This window comes from Cydia fagiglandana, chromosome 16 (genome assembly GCF_963556715.1).
Source record: "Cydia fagiglandana chromosome 16, ilCydFagi1.1, whole genome shotgun sequence".
Classification (NCBI taxonomy): domain Eukaryota; kingdom Metazoa; phylum Arthropoda; class Insecta; order Lepidoptera; family Tortricidae; genus Cydia; species Cydia fagiglandana.
This window is the reverse complement of record NC_085947.1, coordinates 5,504,440-5,528,969: the sequence shown is the minus strand read 5'-3', so window position 1 is coordinate 5,528,969 and position 24,530 is coordinate 5,504,440. Positions and strand designations below refer to the sequence as shown.

The 24,530-nt window shown below is 41.0% G+C and overlaps 1 protein-coding gene across 1 annotated transcript in view; it reads left to right on the top strand.

Annotated features, from left to right (window-relative positions):
• The window catches only part of LOC134671872 (guanine nucleotide exchange factor subunit Rich), a 58,593-nt gene extending 36,078 nt beyond the window's left edge, over nt 1-22,515 (top strand). Inside the window, exons 17-29 of the mRNA XM_063529731.1 lie at nt 2,714-2,957; nt 3,375-3,484; nt 5,086-5,217; nt 7,911-8,006; nt 8,698-8,841; nt 11,382-11,496; nt 14,738-14,862; nt 15,030-15,181; nt 16,171-16,451; nt 18,482-18,599; nt 19,086-19,229; nt 19,722-19,910; nt 20,478-22,515. Of these exons, the coding sequence (XP_063385801.1) occupies nt 2,714-2,957; nt 3,375-3,484; nt 5,086-5,217; nt 7,911-8,006; nt 8,698-8,841; nt 11,382-11,496; nt 14,738-14,862; nt 15,030-15,181; nt 16,171-16,451; nt 18,482-18,599; nt 19,086-19,229; nt 19,722-19,910; nt 20,478-20,805 (2,178 nt within the window). The 3' untranslated portion in view covers nt 20,806-22,515. The remainder of the gene's footprint in view (nt 1-2,713; nt 2,958-3,374; nt 3,485-5,085; nt 5,218-7,910; nt 8,007-8,697; nt 8,842-11,381; nt 11,497-14,737; nt 14,863-15,029; nt 15,182-16,170; nt 16,452-18,481; nt 18,600-19,085; nt 19,230-19,721; nt 19,911-20,477) is intronic.
• Nucleotides 22,516-24,530: the final 2,015 nt, after the last annotated feature.

Here is a 24,530-nt window from a genome sequence, read left to right as displayed (position 1 = left end):
GGCCACCGGGCCGACGGAAATCGGGGAGAGGACGGACCCATGTCCGCCGAGAACCGGGATCGGGGCCTTGTAGATTGGGGCCGCGTGGACGGTGGCCGGGTGCAGGTTGGGGCCCAGGCGCTTCACGACGGCATTGAAGCCCGTCTTGTCGTCGGCGTAGTACTCCACGACACGCAGGCTGCCGTCGGGCTCCACAAGTGAATATGCTCCTGTAACGTTTTACACTCACATTAGAGATCGAACTGTTTAGTCTCTAATTATTAATGGATATATTTTACCTTTGACAACGTCTCCGTCACGTTTCTCCCATTGCGCTTTATTGTCGCCGGTGTGAGGGTCTTTCACAGAGTATTCGAACGCATAACGGGGATAGGCCTAAAATTCAAAATATTTTTGTGATTAACACAGAATTATTTCATTCATGAATCACGTCTAAATTACTGCAACTTACATAATAATCAACTGAGGCATGCCCGGGTGCGTACACTGGCACACCTAGGCCTCCGAGCCCCAATCCCCCGTCAGCCTTCGCCGACGCCGTGAGCGCCAGCAGACATATCTGTGGAAAACCAAACCGTCACTTCACTGTCATACAAGCAATCCAATATGGTAAATATAATTCACGCACCGCAACGTATAAATTCATGTTCACGAGACGCACTTGACCGCGTCGTGTCAAAAACGCACTGATACGCAAAGAGCAATCTGAGCCATTTATACGAGACCGCTGCAGACCTTCGTGTCCTGGTGGCGGCGGATGCCGGTCGTTCGCGCTGCTCCGCTTCAACAACAATCACTCAAGGGTTGCATCAGGCTTCCTACGACCTTCGGCTAGTGAAAACGTCTGTCTTACATTTACGATACCATTATACTCGTATCTATATGTGGCTCGCCCGCGGAGGATGTAGCGGCTATTTGCAAATGTGTGTGTATGTACCTACTGGTAAAATTATGTGTATCCGCGTATTTGATCCTTATTTGGTCGATTAGCGTTATTTGCTCAGTATGTTACATAACGATCCCGAGGGTAATGATAGTGATGTGACACGGGGGTTGTACCTTGCGTGTCGATTTGACGCAATGCAACCGAGCTATTCGACGAGTTGCTCTAATTCCAAACAGCAATTACCATAGTCGACACAGTTAAATGGGCATTCTTATTGCAATGGGATAGGGTTTACTAATGATCAGTTAAGTATGTTGATTTACTGTGTACCAAGAGTCGAGCACGCGATATCGAGTGCATATATGTTTAATAATGTTTATTAGCTCATTATCAAGCCTAATCCGTTCGCAGTGCCGACGCGTAATCGTTACACAATTTCTTCTTACGGACACATTTACATCGCGCCCTTGATGCTATTGAACTTGAATAACTTAATACTCTACATAAAGACCTTGAGATATTTGGAGAAGTTATGATGCATTAATTCCTGATGCAATCTTCATTCGAACACGCGTTATAGCTACGTATTAATGCAAATCAGTTCATTGGCTTTTATTCCGCACTTTTTGTTTTCTTGACATACATAACATAACATTGAGAATTATTGCTGTGTTTACTTTACAATTATATAAAATTAATGCCCCCCATTTTTTGACTGTCGAGAGTTTCACACAATTGACGTTTCTTTATGTATAGTCAAACATATTATAAAGCTTATTTGTTTTCTAATAGCCAAACTTTATAGGTAACCTCATCTGCTATCTATCTCATGAACTCTTCATCTATCATTCAGGTAAAAATGTAACAGACGGACTGTATTATGTTTGCTTTTACGTTTTGTGACGTAGTATAAATACTTTGCCTTAGTTTACAATTTACATACGCTGCATCGATTTCCGGGTGTCAAGCTAAATATGTAAAACGAACTTGAATATGTCCATGTGTCAAATGTAGAGGCTGACCGCCGAATTTCGTTTCGTTTCCGTACGTAAAGACACTTCCCTTTCCTTCTCATAAGCTTTTATTTAACTTGCAATGTCCGTATTTAACTATGTAAGTTATATTCAAAATTAGCAAAGCGTTTTTCGATTACTTGTTGGTATCCGATTGAGCTAAAATTTGGCACATTTATGAAAAGCAAAACAGACAGACGGAGTTTTTGTCATTTCATTTTGACAACGGGACTTTAAAAATTGAGACTCTCGTTATCAAATTTTTCATAAATGGCCGGAAAATCAATAAAAAGTAATTCGAGTTATATGACGCACAATCCAGACTACCTTATATGGCAAAATGAGTACGTATCCAATGTTATGGGCCATTAGGTCCTCTGATTTCTAATACTATTGTTCCTGTCTTTATATAGGATTATTCAAATTTTTATCACTTTTACCAAAGAGAATAGATAGTATAGAGGGCTATTGCCAAAGTAAATTTTGTAGTCACGGTACATTTACTGCCATCTCGATAGATACGATTAAAACTTAAAATAAAATTGCAAATGTATAAATTAATCAAAATATGTATGTTTACGGATAAATTATTTTTAATTTTTATTGTTCCATACTGACCTATGTTCTTTCACTGATATGTGTTAAAATTGTTAAATATCAAACGGTGTCGTCAACGCCATCTAGCCGAGAATGGGCCAAAGGTAATGGCGCCATCTATTCGAGAATGACTTTTTCTTGATTTCCGAGGCACGTTTTTTTCTTAGATTTTATATATCTTATACGGAGTTATATATATCTCTGCTTTAACCAACAGGCATACAGCTGCCTGCCAGCGACCGTGCTCGCGTCCTGCGTCGAGAGCGTCTGGTCCTGCGGCGGCGGCGGCAGGGCTCAGACACAACTGTCCCGAGCACTGTGGCTGTGGTGCGGCGCCCTCGGCGCGCGAGTCTGGCTGCCTTTGTTACCACGGGACGCGACAAGACACCCCGACTCGTCGCGACACACGTTCATGGCTAAACGGATCATGCTGCCCTTCCATCTCAACATATATCCCTTAAGTAAGTATACTATGGATAGCAAAGCCTGCACCTCTGTCCCTTGGGACAGTCACACCAGTCGCGTCAGTAGCGCTTGCGCTATGGTTGTGGCGTGTCGGTTCGACAATTTGAAAAAAACTCAAGTTACGACTTCATAATTAGAGTCTGAAAAGCTGTGTTAGTCTTAAAGCAGAGGAATTAAAGGACTCCAGTCTTAACCAACAGTAATTGAATAGGGATGTTAAATAAATTTGACCAATTATTACAGCAATGAATTTAAATCGTAAAGTAATATCCTATTCTGATTCTGAATGAGCAAGAGTGACATAGCATTTTTTAGCTATAGGTCGAATAATGACTAAACTGGACGTTATGCCTAGGTCGTAATTAAATTAAGAGATTGGTACATTTTCACCATAATTTGCCTGTATGTTGCAGCGATACTATTCGATGACGCGATCCTCTTGGGAGCCGAGAACGACACTACACTCTACACGTCTGACTCCAACTCCGTGTTCTCACTGCCGTTCTGCGTCGTCAACAGAACCGTGAGTGTTGTTAGCTAACGCCGTCAACGCCTATTGTCGTGAGTTTGCGTGCCCATAGTGGCAATTAACCATCAGAAAATCGCTTATTTCTTAAACGACATCGAAAATTATATCAAACTATAGGTAGGAAAAAAAAGGTAGTTGTCACATTTATTAAGTACTCATTTTATAACACATTTTTTTATTGTCAGACCCGCGACCCAGCGCGCAGACACCGCGCAACCCAAAATTAGCAAACTGCGGGTATCTTTCTCTTTTACTCCAATGAAGGCCTAATTAAAATGACAGAGACAGATGCCCTCAATTTGCGAACTTCGATTTTCGCGGTTATAGCCCAGGTGACAACCAAAATTCACAAATCCAAAAAAATTATTACATAAAAACAACCTTGCTTTGATACTAGTACGGTTCACGATGGCCATAGTCAGACCGTTAAAAGTCTGCAGTGATTTTCATAGCGCAGTGCCAGTGTCATTTTAAACGTCAAACTTCTATGAAATTATAACGCTTACATAACACTTACACTGCGTGGGCTATCAAATTGGCTGCAGACTTTGTTTGGTGCGACTATATGAACTTGTGGTAGTACTTAGTGAGTCTTGGTTGTCATCTCACGATTTAATCGTTTAATGCCGCTATGTGGCCTTATTTCTCTCTGAGCCACTGATGCCATCCGTTGAAAATCGACAAAATTACGTATTCAGAGGTAGAAAGTCTCGCATATACTTCACCATACTTTAGCAAACATGCAAATTACGAATCGTGTCGAATATTTAATATTTATGCATCCGTGATTCATACAGTTAAATATTCGGCATCAGAATTGGCGTATTTATGCAGTAATTGTGTCTATTTAAAGCTAATTATGTTTATTGATTTAATCACTGAAGCGCTTCGACTATCAGGTGTATATTGCAACCTAAGTGTACCGTTATTTACGATTAGAAATAGCCGTAACAAATACAAGGTAAGACATATTAGACAATACACCGTAGGGGTGTATTCGCAATTGAGCAGTAAAAAATGATTTCATGAATTTTTAGCAGCATTTCTTTGTTGCCTCAGATTACCGATATTAACGAGGTTATAGTGCTACGTTGTTTCAATCCGAGACTGAATATCGTAGAAATCAATACTGACTATATTGAGTGTTCTGTAATTTCTGTATGTTAACTCTTAAGTCGATGTCCAGCGATGTACGAAGGTTACTGAGAGTAATTATCGCCAGGTGACAACCAAAACTCGCTAATTGTTTAAAGATCACATCGTCAGGTGACAAGCAAAATTCACTAATTACTAAAAAAAATTAAACAAAAATCTACCTTCTTTTAGTACTAATATGGTTCACTATGGCTATGAACTTGTGGTGGTACTAAGTGACTTTTGCTTGTCACCCGACGACATGTACTGGGACAGTGACGAGCACTCGGACGTCCACCTTATGTCGTCGGGTAACAAGCAAAAGTCACTAAGTACTATCAAAAAATTAAAGTAACAATGCACTTTATTACACTTGTAACACGGTTTATTGTCCAATAATTTCAATGGTGTTAGTGATTTTTTCTTGTCACCCGACGATGTGATGATGATGATTGTTCCAGAGCCAAGTGTACCTGCATCAGATATTGCGGCAGCTGCTGCGGAGGAATCTTGGCTACCACGCGTGGGAGATCGCGCGCTCCTGTGCCCAACTACCCTATTTTCCCCATTCTTTGGAGTTACTGCTGCACGAGGTTAGTGTATTTTACTCCTAATACTCCCTCTACTCCTGAATCCCTGATTGTCGAACACGTATAGTATACAGGGTGGAAAGATAAGTCGGGCCCTGGAGGGACACTACCTTAAATCCTTAAGCTGGCTCATTTTACTTAAAGGAGACATTCCTTTATTTTTAAAAAGAAACAAAACTGCATTCAAAGTATTTTTCTTTTTTTCTTCAATTTGGCTTGTCTAAAAAAATTTTAAGTACTAAATATTAGATTTTATGGATATTTTGTACGATAGACGAGTGTAAGAGCTAATGTTTCTTGGAGAAATGTTATCATTAACATTAACTTATAGACTAGTAGAATAAAATTGCGAGTTTTTATTTTTTTAAATTTTTAGTCGGTTCGAGTCCCGGGCGAGGCAAGCGAGTTTTACAAAATCTTTGAATGAAGTTATGTTTCTTTTTAAAAATTAAGGAATGTCTCCTTTAAGTAAAATGAGCCAGCTTAAGGATTTAAGGTAGTTTCCCTCCAGGGCCCGACTTATCTTTCCACCCTGTATACTGCAAAACGTAATTCAAGACCAAAAAAGTAAGACAATGTTGCCACTGCAATAAATTGTTTGTAAAATTGTAAATTCCTTTTGATAAATAATCACGCTAAGATAATTTATTCATTAGTAATTTTACTCCTACTATTTAAAAAAGTACTTTTATTTACTTATTTGTACATAAATACAAGACGCGCTAGTAAAAAAGTGGCATCATTTCTTACTTTTTTGGTCTTGAATTACGTTTTGCAGTTTAGTTTTCAAACGTTTTTTTAGGTAAACACATACGCTTTCCGGCGTACTTGTTTTAAGTGTGGCCCAGAAGGAGGCTCCAAGGTTTCACATGTTTGATTTGTCAATAAATTACCGTGTAACATGTTTTTTCATTGTTATTCTATAGTTCGTTTTTAGGGTTCCGTACCCAAAGGGTAAAACGGGACCCTATTACTAAGACTTCGCTGTTCGTCCGTCTGTCCGTCTGTCTGTCACCAGGGGGCTATTCATAAATTACGTCATTTCAAATTAGGGGGGGGGGGATCTGGACATCGGATGACGGTAACATGAAATAGGAGGAAATGGGGTCATTTGAAGCGTGATTTTTGGATGATTATAGGGGGGGGGGGGGGGGGGGGTCAAAAATCGTCGAAAATCGATGACGTAATTTATGGACAGCCCCCAGGCTGTATCTCACGAACTGTGATAGCTAGACAGTTGAAATTTTCACAGATGATGTATTTCTGTTCTGTTGCCGCTATAACAACAAATACTAATAAAAACAGAATAAAATAAAGATTTAAGTGGGGCTCCCATACAGCAAACGTGATTTTTGACCAAAGTTAAGCAACGTCGGGCGTGGTCAGTACTTGGATGGGTGACCGTTTTCTTTTTGCATTTTTTTCCGTTTTTTTTTTTGCTTTATGGTACGGATCCCTTCGTGCGCGAGTCCGACTCGCACTTGCCCGGTTTTTTTTAGCATTAGAAAGAACTTGCAAGAAGGTAAGCGATCTTGACATGTCTTTTAATTGAAAAGCGCTGTATAAAAATCAGTGACTACTATATTTACATTATATATTACTATATTTATTATTATTATTACTATATTTGTATTACTTTTGAAAGCAGAAGAATATAAATTTATCGTATTACATTCATAATTGTTACATATTTGCCGAAACTTATTTTTATAATGTGTTTTTCAATTAAAAGACACATCAAGATTGTTTACCTTATTTCTAATGCTAAAAAAAAACGAACTATACAGGGTGAAATAGTTACCTTTGACCAAACTCTGAGGGGTCGTAAGCCAACCTGATGTGATGCTCCAACAATGGGATATACAGGGTGAAATTGTTATCTTTGACTATACTCTTAAGGGTAGGTGAGGCTGTAGGTCATACTTAACAACTTTTACTATGGGGCCAACACCGAAATTGCAAAAAAAAATCTCCCAATGTTTTCTATGGAACAACAGATTTTTTTATTGCGATTTCGGGGCTGGCGCCTAAAAGTTGCTCAGTATGACCTACATATCCCCTCAGAGTATATTCAAAGATAACAATTTCACCCCGTATATCCCAGAGTTCGAGCATCAGTGTGGCTCACGAGCGCTACTCTTTTAATACTTCTGATAGCGCAAGAGAGCCAGTTTTAATTTGACGATATTCCTACATGGCTAAAAATAAGTTCAAAATGTTTAAGACGAAACAGGAGCTGAGTTTTAAATATTTTAAGTAAATATACCCGTCTAGCTAACGGAAGCGGCTCCTAAAACTAGTGCGATAAGGACAAGGCGAAAAATCCTGCGTAAAAATCTCAAAAATCGACTGTTTCCTCCTCTAAAACTTAACCAATGGTAACCAAATTTGGAAATCTAAATGATTATGAAATTATCTGTGTCGGACCGTTTTGCTTTTTTGGCTAATTGATATCAGTTTTGAATACTACGCCTCTCATTGCGGCATAGTCAATGAGGCCATTTTGGCCATTTTTGAAGGGCTCTAGCGCCTTAAAAAACAAAAAAAGCTAAACGGTCCGACACAGATATTGACAATATTAATCTGTGTTGAAAAAATCATTGCCTTAGCATCAAACCCGACGGAGGAAACAGTCGAGTACGTTTGTATGGAGAAATGACCACTCCTGTCGGCTCTTAAGTTTCTACTGAACGCAGGTTCTGGAAGAAGAGGCGACGAGCAAGGAGCCGATACCGGACGCACAACTCCCCAGTATTATTGAGTTCGTTCACGAGTTCCCTGTGTACTTACAGGTTAGTTTACCGTAGACGCTTTCTAGCCTCCTAAGGCCCAAGGTCCTACCTATAGTACTAAATTTTTCGATGAAATTTAAACCATATTGAAATAGGAATAGAGTTGCAATTGTTTTGTTTCGTTCAATTTTATAACAAAACAAACTCAACTCTATTCCCTGCATTGTAGGTATCACCATCATCATATCAGCCAGAGGACGTCCACTGCTGGACATAGGCCTCCCCCAAAGAGTGCCACAAGGACCGGTCTCGCTCCACCCGCATCCAGCGGATTCCCGCGACCTTTACCATTATAGGAATACAGTATGTGAACGAAAGGCAAAGAAAGAGACCCATTAATGTTTAGGTCATGCTGAGCAACTTTTACTATAGGATCAACCCCGAAAACGCGGAAAAAAAATTCAATGTTTCATGCATTTTGCTGGTTTGATGTTGAAATTTCCTATGGGAGAGTCAATTCTTTCTTTTCTTCGGGATTGGTCCTATAGTAAAAGTTGCTCAGTACGACCTAAACATTAATGGGTCTCTTTCTTGGCCTTTCGTTCTGATACATACTGTATAGGTTCAAATTTCAGTGGCAAATTTTGGATTTTTTATTTATATGGCCGGGGGCCTTAGGAGGAAGATAAATGTAGATGCATCAGAAACAGAGACAGAAGATTAGAAATGAAACATGTTTGCCATTTTTCAGACTGTAGTCCAATGCGCGAGGAAGACAGAGATAGCGCTATGGGCGTACCTTTTCTCGGCGGCAGGGAAGCCGAAGGAACTGTTTCAAGAATGCCTGCAACGGAAGATGCTGGATACAGCTGCGTCGTACCTGATTATATTACAAGTAAATGTTATTACCTTATATATTACTTGCGATTTTCGTACCATCGCCTACACTGTTGACTGTGCATCGGTGGACCTTAATGCCTTTTTTAATAAGATCGATTTAATTTTTTAATTTAATTTTTAATTTTAATTTATTTAAAAACAATTATTTTTACACGGCATTACAGTAAAAGTACCAATGCGCCGAGAAACGCTTACAAAATATTTCATTACAAGAAAAATATAACACAAAGTAGGTACAGAATACAACATACACAGGAAGAACAGAAATAGCACATCACATAACATATTATTACCTATACACCGACTGTGGAAGGCCTGTCATCCATCGTCTCACAATACTTCTTCGATGTCACAAGTCTTCGATGTAATAGTCGTTGTTCAACTGTCATAATTTAGTCAATCTTATGTATGTATACTGTAATTTAAATGTTACTAGTTTCATGGTGCATTAGTTATACACTGTAATGTCATGTAAACATGTTTTCAATAAATAAATAAATCGATGTACAGTTAGTTAGGAGTGTTGCTGTTTGTATGTAACTAACTATACACACTTTTTACATTAATTGCATGTAAAAAAATACACAAGTAAGTAGGTATAACGGGTTGGCACTGATTGACTAGCACGTTATCTTTTCGCGGATTAGCAAAGTAATATTTTTGGAATATAATATTTTAAACTTTCGCGTTTTGAATACATATTAACTCACATTATAGGCGCGTCAGCCGCGACCACGACCAGTGAAACCTGTGTCGAAACGTCGGTAAATGAAGGTAATTGAATATAATTCGCGTTAGACCCGTCTATAATGTGAGTTAATATGTAATATTTTTGGTTTTGATTGTAGCGCATTTATGAATAAGGGAGAAGTGATTTGTCAAGTGACAAAAATGTGTTACAGCGAAATATAGCAATAATAGGAAGGTAACACTTAATATAATATCAATTAGGGTACAGCAAAATATTCGATTATATAAAAAACTTCAGAAAATTATGAGATATTTTCTATATGTAAATTCTATTTACAAACATCTATAAACTCGATAAACCTTGATTACATAAGTGTTACAAGAACTGATGTAACGATTACCTGCGTACTTATTATCATGCCGATTGTTATAATTAACTAGATTCAGGTGCGTAGTTTTTTTGCGGATGTGCGCGTCAGCCGCCGTACTGACAATGTACAGTCGACGTCAAAAATATGTTTACACTTTCGCACCTTACTCCTTTGTAGGGCATGCTCCCGGGAATTCCCGGTTCTCATATTCCCGGGAATTCCCGGGAATTTTATGGTATCAAAAGAACCGGTACTGAAGACCCGATACCGGTACTTCCCGGTTCTCATCATATGACTATTTATTCCCATTTCAATAGTAATTAGTACTTTAGCTCCGGACATTATATAACATTTAATAATGGTGCTATGAAACGGGGGACCCAAATAACCCGATAAATTAACCTAGTAAAGTAGGCATTCGTGAAGGCAGGCCGTGCCGTCATATAGTGCTGAATGCATCGACTACGCTACGGCCGTGTGGCTCGGCCCAGGCGGAGCCAATGTGTGCCGGTTAATTTCGTAAAATAGGTTGGAACGCCAATTAAGTGTTTGTTTATAATAAAATAAGTCATTTATTAATTCTTATGCAATTATTTATATGAAAATAAGTAATTCATAAAGATTGTACGCTAACAGAAACAATTTCTTAAAAGTAATCAAAAGATGCCTTGAGAACCGGGAAGAACCGGGAATCCCGGTTCCGGCCATGCCCAGAACCGGGAAATGAAATTCTTGGTACCGGGACCGGTACTGCATGCCCTACTCCTTTGTAATAAGGCAAAAAGTGTAAACATATCTTTGACGTCGATTGTACGCAGTTGGTGTTTTAAGGTTTTTACAACATTTCTTATTTACCTCTTCTGTCGGTCAAATCTTGGAAGTAAGATTTGATGCAGTTCTCGGTGTCAGATCGACCGGAAATTTCGCATATTTATAATAAACTGATGATATTTATAGTTAATTTGTATTGGCGTTCATACAGAATAAACAAATGCCTTGTTGATGTTACAGATTGGAGGGGTATTTATACATGATTCTGTTCTATATTATTTTTCCGTTGTGAATTTAGTCTCAAAAAGAGCCCCCCCCCATATTCTCTTTTAGAAACGAAGAAGGCACTAAAAGCTTGACTAACATTATTTAGCTATAGGACTCTTCTGTACTATCTTTGAAATTTGGTACCTACTTGATGGCTCCTCTACAGGATGGGCCAACGCCGGCCCCTCTAAGGGACGCAGCCATGCGGTAGAATGAGATAGCAATATCACTTGCTCCCTCTTGGAGTGGCCGGCGTTGGCCCATCGTGAAGAGGAGCCATGAGAGATGATTTCGGCCGAGGCGGCACGCGCAAGGCTACACTGGCCGTTTTGTACGAGTATGCCGCGCGTATGCTCGCTCTGTGTGGACTCGACTGTTGGCCAAGGTCAAGGTCTTAAGCTTCCAGTACTGTTGGTAATGAACAGTTATGTTGCAGAACTTGGAGAGTTCAGCAGTCAGCAGACACCTGGCCACGCAGCTGCTGGACACGGCGCTGCAGCACGAGCGCTGGGACCTGGCGAGGGACCTGGTGCGCTTCCTCAGGGCTATAGGTAACTAGTCTTCTTAATTACCTACAAACGCAATGAGAACAAATGAGTCTATTCTGAAAGCCAGCTATTCACCAAACGACTCTCAACAATCTGCCATGAGAGGGCCACACCACAGCCTCGAACGTGATATCATACTGGGACAAGTTTAAGGAAAGCGCGCTAGAGGACGAGCTCCTGCAAGATGGTCGGATTCCATTAGATGATTAGACAAGCATGTGGTTCCATGCAGAGGGCAGCCCACATAGCCCTTGATCACGATAAATATAGGGACATAGTTGTTGGTCACGATCCTCAGTCATGACGGAACGACGAAGAAGAAGAGAATTACGGTACAAAACTTTCTTGAGGACCAGTCATATTAAACACGTAAAAACTGATCGTTAAATAAGTCGAAAACTGTTCAACGTTCGCGCTCCACAAAAAGTAGCATTTGTCAAGAGATTCTATAGCCACACACGTTGGACAACACTAGAGAAATCTTGTCTTGTACCGTCGCCGTCACATATATCGGTGCGGCCAAGGCGCTCACAAATATCTGAACACGCCTCTATTGTAAACGCTTTAGAGTGCGTGTTCAGATATTTTTGAGCACCTCGGCTGCTCCAATATAGGGCGACTGCTATAGTTAGGCGGTTGTCACACTGCCGCCGCGTCTCGTTGCGAGACGCGGAGCAACGGACTTGCATGCGGGGACAACGCACCAACGTCCGAGTTTACTCCGCATCTCCGTCCGGAGCTGCGATGCGCGACGTCCCGCGTTACTTCCGTCTCGCGTTCATTTCACATTCGAACGTTAAGGTGAAAACAGTTCCTATTTGTCGATAAAATGGAAACGGAACTTATTCCGAACGATACTTTCAGTTTGTTTTTTGTACAATCGAGTCATAAAACGCAGAAGACACTGCATGGGTACATCCCTATTTACAAACCAGACCTATAAATGGGTTTTTTCCTAGAGATTACCAAGATTTAAGGCAACACGAAGAAATTTTTTTTAATTGCACTCGTATGTCAACCTCGTCATTTGATTATTTGCTAAGCAAAATATTCGTCGCATTTAATATTCCAAATTGCTGGACGACTTTCAATTTCAAAAATAAACTTATCGACGTCGATATCCATTGCGCCTACGTCCTTCTTGCACTAAAATCCGTACGGCACTGCGGAGCTCGGTGTGACATACCCTGCGTCACGCACCGCGTCTCCGTCCGAGCGCGCGAGTCGTCGTGCGTCTCGGTCCTCCGCGCGTCGACGCGGAGCCAGTGTGACGTACCATGCGTTTTTTCTATACAAAAACGAGATTCTACATACAAAGTTTAAAAACGCATCAACGGACGTCGCTGCGAGATGCGGAGCAGTGTGACGACCGCCTTATTGGCTACTACATAGTAGCGAAAAGAAAACTTACACGAATTGCGGAGGTTGGTTGCGGGTTCAAGTCCTGCCGGAAGCGTAATTTTTTCCTTGAATATAAAATTTGGAATATCGCTCGCAGACGTATCTGCTTGTTTAAAAAAAGAAGTCTTACTGTCAGGAGCATGATATAATAATATACTCCGCCTGGTACTCTCTTCCCGTCTTTTCGTGGTCACGTGACTGACACAAGCCTACGTCATCATGCGACAGCGTTATATGATAATATGTGATAGCGCTATACATAGCGGCCATGTTATTGTGACGTAGGCTTGTGTCACTCTGGGAAGGGAAGACCATGTTTTATTAGACTATGTTCAAGAGTGGCCAATTACTATGTAATGGCTAATAACAGTCACCCTATCTGATGACGACTGTGGATTTATGCGTTAATTACATACTTAGTTGTAGACAAAACCAACCGATTAAATCTGTCAACCGACTGAAACATTAGTGTCCGACCGAAATATGTTTTTTTGCCGAAACCGAAACCGAAACCGAATGTTCGGCTTTGGCTCTAGTTTCGGCCGAAACCGAAACCGAAACCGAAACTTTTGTAGACTTGTTAGAATCGTTGAAAACAATGTCATAAAACCGCTTTTACACACATATTATGGGGCTGTCAACACCCAATGTCCTTGAAATTTATGTTACTTAAGCAGTTTTTTAAGAAAATTACTAGAGTTAGACCAAGATAATTCTGCAACGATTTTGATAACACACGCAATGAAAGTGTTATTTTAAACGTCAAAACTTCTATGAAATAAGACGTATAAATAACATTTGCACTAGTTGCACTGCGTATGCTACCAAAATCATTGTAGAATTTTCTTGGTGTAACTCTATTCATTCACCAGTCAAGCTAACATGTAGATATACAGGGTCAACGCGAGCGCAGCGAGCGCGAAATTTTTTGTTATAATATCGCAAGGCCGGGTACCGATCTTCACCTGGGCCTAAAAGTCCGAAGTGCCCCAGTGCAGTGAGGCGAACTTTCATGCGAAGTCAAAGCCGTGCTTCAGGCTTCAAAATAAGTAGTTGAGCACAGACTCCAACCAATGTTCATTGTATTAAAAAGCGAGACCGCAGGCTGAGCATGGCGCAGCGAGGCCAAAGGCTAAGCTGAAGTAGAGGACATGTGGAACACAAACCAATGGTAAATTGAGGTAAAAAGTGAGGCTAAGGTTGAGCATTCGTATGAAAAACTGTACTGGGGGCACTTTTAAGGGTTTTTTCTTCGTTTTAATCAATAGTCAGCTGTTCAGCCTCGCAAAATATTAACTATTGAGAAAATCAACTTTGCAGCACTAGTTGAGCGTAACCTTTAGACAGTGTGCACGTTATAGGTATTGACAGCCTCTTAAGACTGAGTCGACCGTCCAGTGGCGCCCTCACTAGTGGAATTGTGTTTTATAATAAACCAATTAAATTATGTACCTATACCACCTATACATGAATCAGTATATGTACCTAGATATTAATATTGTTGTCCTACTTATTCCCCAACTTTTGGTCTTTGTCCGAAGTACCATTTCGTAAGTTTCGGCCCGGCCGAAAGGTTCGGCCGTATTTTGGCCGAAACCGACTCTACGGCTGAAACATGATTTTTTGGCCGAAACCGAACCTTCGGTCGGACACTATGAAACATACTTCAGTTATAACATTATATGTTATTGGTCACCCGGATACAGGCGTGCCTAGTGCGGTTACCAATGTTTATCAACTTTGTAATTACTTTTTGCTGAATAAATATTTTTTCATTTTTTTTTTTCATTTTCATTTTCAATTATTGATAATCACTTTGAACTTGTAACCGTGATTGTTCTAGATCCAAATGACGTGGACTCGCCGCGCAACTCGGTGAACGTGCAGGCCAAGTACGGGCAGATCGTGCAGTCGCAGACCGTCACCCCCAACGCGGAGGACCTCTCCGTCATACTGGGCAGCATGCAGGTACTGGTCACAACTGGTAAAATTTAAATTACTATGAAGTAACAAACATAAAAAAAAACATACAACCGAATTGATAACCTCCTTCTTTGAGGTTTGGAAGTCGGTTAAAAAAGATCATAATACATTTGTATAATACATTTCACATTTCAGTTATGTTGCATTTACAGTTGGCTGGCGGTCGCGGCCGCAGCTTCAGCACGACGACGACGCCACGGGCGGAAGCGGAAACGCCCGCGCCGCCCGCACCCGCGCCGGCGCCGCCCGCGCGCGCCACCGCCGCCGTCAAGCGGAAGAAGTCCGTGCCGACGAGGAGTGACAAGTCAGTGTGGTTACTCATTTAGTACTAGCGGTTGACCAAAATCAGCTGCAAATGGTGTTAAAGGTATAAAAATCGGCACGATTAATCTTTAGGCCATTTGAATCAATTTGACCCGTAGCACCAAAAAAACCGGGCTAGTGCGAGTCGGACTCGCGCACGGAGGGTTCCGTACCATAAAGCAAAAAAAAAACGGAAAAAAATGCAAAAAGAAAACGGTCACCCATCTAAGTACTGACCACGCCCGACGTTGCTTAAATTTGCTTTGCTTTGGTCAAAAATCACGTTTGCTGTATGGGAGCCCCACTTCCAATCGTGCCGATTTTCATACCTTTAACACCATTTGCAGCTGATTCCCGAATTTCAGACTGTACCGCTAACACTAATTCAGGTGCTAGCTACCCCAAGGGCCCGCTGTCAAGTGAAAGTGAAAAAAATTTAGCTTTGCGCCACACTCAGCTGTGGGCCAAGCACATACTTAGTGCGACCGTATCTCGCGGCGAGATAGACTATCCGTCTTTTTCTATGTTAATAAAAGAGGGACCGGGTAGTCTATCTCGCTGCGAGATACTGTTACACCAATCATGTGCTAGTCCGGTTAATGCATGAGGGAGTCGAGAATATCGATAACAAAACACTCATAAGGCAAACATCTTAACGCGGTTAACGACTAACACACATCGGTAACTCGTGGCATTTAGGTAGCACTTAAAAGATTAGTGATGAGACACGTTTTCTAAAAGAGTCTATGGAGATCGTGTTACCGATGTGTATTTATAAATAACTATGTACACAAAGTGCTCATGATGATGTACACAAAAGAGCTACTTCCTGCAACTTGCTTGCTTTTTCATGTGCTCATGTCGCCGGCAGTACGAAGTTACACCAAGTTTTGTCTTATTTATCAGACCGCGGCAAAATGAGCCCGATTTTGTATGTCTTATATATCAGTCTACGGCGGTTAAAAGGTTAATACTGTTTCATTTCAATAGAGAGAGCTACAGCGGCACAGCGGAGGAATTCTTCATCGACATGATGATCCAGCGACACGCCCGCCTCCTCCTCTCCACCGCGCGCCTCCACGCTCTAGGCAAGATGGCCGCCGCGCTAGACTTGCACCTCGTGGCGTGGCTCGCGGGAGAGAGGGAGAGGGCGGCTAGGGTGGATAGCGCCGTCCTATGCTTACGCCGGCTACATGAAGACTTCGCCTGGCCTTATCCAGTGCTGCAGGACGCTGATGAGTACATGCAGCGGAAAGGCAGCACTGTCACCAGTGAGTATTGTTTTAGTAAACAAGATGGCGGCCGCGCTAGACTTGCACCTCGTGGCGTGGCTCGCGGGAGAGAGGGAGAGGGCGGCTAGGGTGGATAGCGCCGTCCTGTGCTTACGCCGGCTGCATGAAGACTTCGCCTGGCCTTATCCAGTGCTGCAGGACGCTGATGAGTACATGCAGCGGAAAGGCAGCACTGTCACCAGTGAGTATTGTTTTAGTGAACAAGATGGCCGCCGCGCTAGACTTGCACCTCGTGGCGTGGCTCGCGGGAGAGAGGGAGAGGGCGGCTAGGGTGGATAGCGCCGTCCTGTGCTTACGCCGACTACATGCAGACTTCGCCTGGCCTTATCCAGTGCTGCAGGACGCTGATGAGTACATGCAGCGGAAAGGCAGCACTGTCACCAGTGAGTATTGTTTTAGTAAACAAGATGGCGGCCGCATTAGACTTGTTTTCTTTGGCGAGAGAGAGAGAGGGTAACTAGAGTGGTAGCGCAGCCCTGCGCTAGCGTTGCTTACATGAAGGCTTCGTGTAGCGCTACCCAGGTACAGTCATCAGCAATAGTATCTTACACAACTAGGGCCGCAAAAATATATGACGCGCACTTATTGCGCTCCAAATAAGAACGTGTCACATATTTTTGCGGCCCTAGTTGTGTAAGATACTATTGCTGATTACTGTACATACCTGGTATTACAGGAAAATGATGAGTATATGCAATGGAAAGGCAACACTGTCACCAGTGACTATTTTATATTTGGTAAGTAAAATCAAATTCTTACACTGTCACACCCCGGATCAGCTTCAACTCTTTTTACTGGAATTTTTAATCGAAAACAGTATAAGTATTCCAGTGTAGTAAATCCAGTGTGGTCGCGGCAGGGTCCCGGATTTTCCCAGGCTACGTTTCCACCATGCTACCCGATTGTTCTACCGCTTCACGAGTATAGAGCTTAAGCAGGGGTGCGAAACTTATGACTTCGGTCAAACTCGGCTCCGCTCGGCTCAGCATTGCTCCGAGCAATTATTAGGATTGGCACCACTTGACTTCCTTTTGCGTGCACGACCACAGATAAGATAATAACTTGATTTTTGACAACCCTAAATAGCCGAAAGGGATAGTGCCATATATTAGATAGAGGCAGCATGATTCGACCCTGAACCGCTGTCAAACTTCGTTTTTTGACCGAAGCGAAGCGAAGGTCTACGTTTTGACTCGGGCATTTTGCTTTCGTATGTCCGGATGTTCTCCTCTACAGGTCGCAATTCTTAACCGATTCTCGTGAAATTTTGTGACCGAATTTTATGACTAAATAAAATTTTTTTGTCAATCCGGTTTTTGGAATTTTTTAAAAATGGCGGAGTCGTGATACCTGGCGCCTAAACAAATAGTCGTATCGATATCATAAGCCTATTTTCTTTTTGAAACATGTTTACAGAGTTAATAGCAAAAAATGCAGAAAAAAATTATCGCTGGTTTAGGCGGTATTTAGATATTTAATTTTAACTAATTTTAATTTGAGAAGGAGTAGCTAAATTTCGTCAACCCATCTAAGAACTATTTGGCTCAGTTTGTAAACGTTCGCTTTTTCTGTTTGCACAGAGGGTCTGGGTTCGATCCCCAGTAATTGTATGCTGGGATATTATAACTTTTTGTATTTTTTTACACATAAATTTCGTATTGTTTTTCTTTAATTTACTATACACCGTGTTTTTATTGAATTCCGTTAATTTTGTAAGCAGGTTCGATAGTTAAGGTTTTAATTGTCAAATTAGATTCTCTAAATTCTTCTAAACAACGAAGCCATACATTTACTCAGTTTTAAGCTCAGCTCGCGAGGTCTACAGCTCACAGAGCCACTAGTGTAGGTAGTTTCCGTTCTGTACCGTAGTACTATTAATTATTCTGTGGCATAAGTCACGTAAAAAATAAATGTGATCCCGTCTAGTATACAATAAAGACAGGCTGGATGAGCCTACTTATATTGTAACACTTTAAATTTTCAGCTGTTAACGTGAGTTCTTTCTGCAGGTTCATACACGCCATCTGCAGATTCCGACAGTTTATGTGGCGACAGCGGCTACATGAGTTTGCCGATGCGCGCGGCTCTGCCCGCTGGCGGCGTGCCTGTCAGTCCCGGCCCTGTCAGGTCAGTACTGTAATTTTAAGGTTATGAAACTTTATTAACAAAAATTTTACGTAATGTTGATTTGGAGAGTCTCGATTTCCTTTTTTAAGTAATCCGCTGCGCACTCCGGTCTCAGTGCTTATATAAACCGGCCAAGTGCGAGTCGGACTCGCGCATGAAGGGTTCTGTACCATTACGCCAGAAACGGCGAAAAAATCACGTTTGTTGTATGGGAGCCCCACTTAAATATTTATTTTATTCTGTTTTTAGTCGCGGCAACAGAAATACATGATCTGTGAACATTTTAACTGTCTAGCTATCGCGGTTCATGAGATACAGCCTGGTGACAGACAGACAGACAGACAGATAGACGGACAAACAGACAGACGGACATAGGAGTCTTAGTAATAGGGTCCCGTTTTTACCCTTCGGGTACGGAACCCTAAACATGGACACCTACCAACATTACATAATGTTACTATGTCTCACGAATGTGTTTGCTTGCAGTTCCGCGGGAGAAGGCAGCGTGGCAGAAGGTGGCGCTGTTTCTTGGGGTGAGAATGGTGAGGAGCGGCGCTACGCCGCGCTCATGGAGCGGCTGCACCACAGCCAGGTCGAGCGAGGGAGCCACACGGCGCATGTGCAACTAAGGTAGGAATATTACACTTCACTAAATCGTTGCATAATTCATATTATAGTTGTCTAAATCGTTGAATAATAAATTTAGTTACAAGTGTTCGAAAATATTTAATTTAAAAAGTATGCCATTGTAATTTGATCAATGAAATGAAGCCTTAATTCGACGAATAGACGAGTAAAAAAAAGATTTATGACGTATGCGAGAAAACCGCTAGACTCAAATGTGACTGGGCCGGTCACGTCTACCGAATGCATCCGGAGAGGTTAGCTAGCTTAGCCACCAAGTGGATGCCGGTAAGGGACGCGGCCGCAGTAGGCCCAAACGGAGATGGCGAGATGACCTGGACAGCCTCCTGAACAACTGGCCGGAGGAAATACCAAATCGGGAGTCGTGAAAATCAACGGGAGAGGCTTTTGCCCAGCAGTGGGACACTCAATTAGACTAAGAATAAATAATAGATGTATTTTCTGTTTTACTAACTCCTGACATCACCTCTATTCCAGATACTTCCTCCAACTGATGACCGAAGCGAGCTGCGTAGAATGGGCGCTAGTAATAGCCGTAGCGCTGCGAGACGCGCTCGCGGTACTGCGGACGTGCAACGCGGCGCGGACACCGGACGTCAACATAGCCGCCGTCAAGCGGCTCAAGACCGCGCTGCAGCACATATACGCGTGGAGCGACAACGAGTGGTGAGTGTCAAGCGTGATCCAATATTCCAGACCATTCCCTTTAACTGTCTAAAGTGAACTATGTGGAGTGGGCGCTAGTAATAGCCGTAGCGCTGCGCGACGCGCTTGCAGTACTGCGGACGTACAACACAGCGTATATTAACTACATATAGGGTATCATTGTATGGGGAAATAGTTACTTTCCTAAAGATTTGCCCGAATCGGCACGGCAGACGCTGACACTATAATAATATTCGGGCTTCTTCGTGAGTTCATCGACTGAGACATAGAGAAATAGAGTAAGACAAGAGTGCTCACTTCATACATCCGTTTTGGTACCAAAAGACTATTATTTTCATAGTCGACATCTAGCACCGAGTAGCGGAATTATCAGTACTGCTACGTCTATTGGCATGTATTTTTTTTTCTATGACTCAGGTCTATATAATAAAGACAAACGTATTATAACTAAGAGTCATACTGCAGTTACTTGGTTCAACCAGGCCTCGCACGGTCATCAACCTATCAAATATAAAAAGAAAGTCAATCATTCGAAACATAATCCAACCAGATTTCTCTCATTTCCAGCCTGGGCTACAAACCGTTCATGGTGGCGATCAGCAACCAGATCCCCTTCCTGACCTCCATCATCAACACCCGCGAGCGCCGCATGTCTATGGTGAAGACCCGCGTCCGCACCGCCAGCACCGGCTCGCTCCAAGAACAGAAACCCAAGCCCCCTCCGGAGCCCAAACCTCTCCAGAAGGCCCAGGAGATCAAACAGACTGTAAGAAAGGAATCTCCCAGCTCGCGGGTGTCTGTCCCGGATGTGGTGGCCAGTGTGAGGGCTAGTGTGACCGTGCCGACTCCGCCGCCGCCGCCCGAGGAACCGCCCTCGAATTGCGCGCTCATGTAAACACGATGTGAGTGAACGTTTTTATATGCAACATTGTCTAATGGTAAATTGTTACGGTAGTGAGCGTAAATCAGTTCCAAAGTCTGCTGAACCGACGTATGTGGCACTCGTTGAAAAACAGTTGCAACGGAAACAAAACTATATGCTGAAGTATTTGAGCAAAATTCGACCTTATTAGGATAAGGTATGGTCGAGGTTTGCATTCACAGTTTCGTGTATAGAGTCTACCGAAATGGCTAACGCCATAGGGAGTGATCACGCTCGGTTAGACAATAGACTAGCGGTTTTTACAATGTTATAGATGTACATTTCGCTATGTTATATTGGTTGAATCATACCTAAAGTAACATTATACGTGGTGCTAACATAGTGTGTAAGTTCAGAGCACCTTGTTTGCTGTGATAAATCTGAGACGACTCTAGTCTGTCGGGCTAGCATATGATTGGCTCGACAGTATCTCGTGGCGAGATAGACTACCCGTCTTTTTCTATGTTAATTAAAGAGAAAGAGGGACGGGTAGTCTATCTCTATCTCTCTACATATTATAATCATTTATTTAAATTATATGTGTAAATGAATTTGTTTATTGGATTATGACGTTAGCACCATTTATAGTGTATTTGTGATAAGTTCCCTTGGTGATGTGAGATTGTCTGTGTTACTTATAAAATATAGTAGTTGAATTGTCAAATAGTTGAATTTTTACAACGGTTTTATACCATTGCCAAATTGTACGTTTTAAGTCTTGAAAGAGAGGTCTAGCTAATTTGATACATCGGGGCATGTTCGGATATGTATGCATATGGTACGAAAGGTTAAAAATAAAAAATATACTCTCAATTGTCAATATTTGAACTAGGTGGTGAAACTGCCATGTTTACTCATTATTTCTATTGACTACTTGAATCCTCACTTAAAACACAAGTTCGCGGTACGTTTTAAAGTATTATTTGGCACAGTTTTATACGAAACACATGTTTTATTGAGCTATTGTTCGATATTCTTGTAGTCTTTTATTTAAAAGCATAGCAATTAATTGGTACATCGCCTATAGGCGGTAAATACGCGATATAGACAATTAAAAATTTAATGAAACTCTCGCACCGTCTCAATCAGCCTTAAAACTGATGCTTTCTGCTGCGGTTGGCTCTTTTTACCGATCCCTGGGTTAGTGCATTGGTACTTGACGGTTAAAATACCAATAAGGTAAGTTCATTAAACAACTAAGGTCCATCAGGCAAATGCGGAATAACCATGTCAAATTATTTGGCATGAATTTACCTGTAATGTACACGCTAAAAGGGTTTCATATAATTTCATATGAATTATTCTGTGTGTAATTTAATTAATAATTACAATTATTTTGTCCATTTGGTGCTGTATTGTCACATTATATTATTCAATATCTCGATACACTTTAATTAACTTAATTAATTTATTACTAGTCTCGTAATAATGATTATTATTCAATATATTTATTTAATTATCATATCATTTATGTAATCCAATTCATTAAATCGAAATTAATAGTTTTAAGTAGGTACTTAAATTACGATTAGGAAAGTAATAAAAAAAACATTAACATTGAATTTAATCGGTCTTCCGTCTCGATAATGAATACTGAATGATTATTCAATCAATTTTGTGATTGCCTTTAAATATTACATAATAAAAATTTCAACTATGTACTGTCTGGCAAAAAAGAGTAGAAATTAAAAAGTAGCAACACTGTAGTGACGTCCCTTTCAAACCAATTTATATAAGGAAACGGGACGACACTACAGTGTTGCCACTTTTCAATTTCTACTCTTTTTAGTTGCCAGACTGTAAAGGCGCGTTCGGATCTGCTGAACGCGATGCTTGCGGGCGATTTGCGCACTACTCACGTACTGCACACGCTTTGCACGTTGAACGATATGATATGCAACCAAACAATTCGCTATGTTTTCGAAAATCGGTCACGCGTCGCGTTTACCAGATCTGGTGGCACCATTATTACTGCAGTTCAAATTGAAACTTAATTCCAAATATCTTACGAAATGTAAGCAGTGTTAAATTATTCTTTGGTGTTGATTTCAAAATAGACCTTTATGCAAAATTTTATATCAATTAGAAATAATATAGCAATAGTAGTACCTTTTCATGTTAAATAAATAAATAAGTTGCTCATTATTTTTCATCGACAGTTATTAACTTACTGATATTTTATGTTGCTCAATGGAATGTAAAAAATCTCATCAAATGTTTATTTAAGACGAATATTTATTTTAACTTCCCACCATCTTGGTGCCAATATCTTTAATAGGCTTTAAAATATTGAGTTATTAATATTGCAGTACAAATTACTTGTTTTAATGTATTAAAAAGAACTAGGGAGAAAGCTGGCGACGAATAAGACTTCTAATGTGTTGTTCAATTGTCAACCTCATCATAACTAAGTAAGGTTGGCATTTCGATGTATACAAATACGTGCAGCTATTAAAAGTATTTTTGTCGTTACAGTAACAGTTTTGTGAAGCCAAGCTTTCTTCCATGTTTTGATGAGTGGCAAAACTAGGGAAGCTCTATTCTATTATTATAGGGGACGTGCATGAACTATAGGGGGCAGCATAGGAGGCGTCAGATTTTTGGCGCGAGGCGTAAAGTAACGTTTATGCTTCCGATGTAGCCCACAAGATGGCAGAACCTATTATGCACAAGGAAACGTACCTACGGTAGAATGTAGATAGACGGCAGATGCTTTGGCAGTGTACATGTGCGCATATGTTTCCGATTCAGGCCACAAGATGGCAGGACCTCCAACACGCACGGCTCCTATAGTATTATATTAGCTATGTGCGAAGTTGATGGTGGGGGAAATACAAGCGACGCCAAAGCACGTCGTGGTGAAAATATGAACTTTCGTGGGGCGACATGTTCATTCTATTTGACAGCAGAAAACTGTCAAATAGGCAAATAACCCACACCCACTAGGGCGGCGCCACCGTCGTGCACGAAGCGAATAGTGCTTATCGGCTCAAGTTCCATCTTTTTGTTCGCCGTTTATACAGGGTGTTTTGTACATCGTTTGCCAAATTAAAACGGCAGATAGCTTGAGTCATTTGCGATGTTCTCAAGCCTAGAAAAACAAAATTGGCCATGGTTTTTTTTACTACTACGCAAGTAAAAATTTGAAATTTACGAAAAACTGTCACAGAAGGGAAGAATTTTTTTTGCACCAAATTAAAAATTTCTAGGCCTGAGAAGATAGAAAATGACTCAACCTATCTGCCGTTTTAATTTGGCTAACGATGTACCAAACAGCCTGTATAGCGGTGTTAAGCCCTTTTTCATTTGGATAACCGGGTATTACTTATTGCTTCTTAGTTTTGCCATTGATGACTTTTAACCTATAAAAATTAATTTTATTATTTTTAAATGTAACCATAATGATCATTACTAAATATAATCATGTTTCCTTAGCTAGTACCGAAATTGAAGTCATTTATTTGTTCAAAATTTTATTCTTATTTAGTTTTTAACTATGTATCTGTTAAATTAGTGTGATTAGGTGTAGAAAATTCGATGACATTCCTTTTTTTGGTAATGACATAAAAATACATGTCCAGTCAATTATGTATATAATTATGGTGGCGACACACATTTCGCCACATTTGCCGAAATGTTGCATTGTACACGAGACAGCCGGCGTATTATGGATAGCTTTATCCACGTGATAAAATATA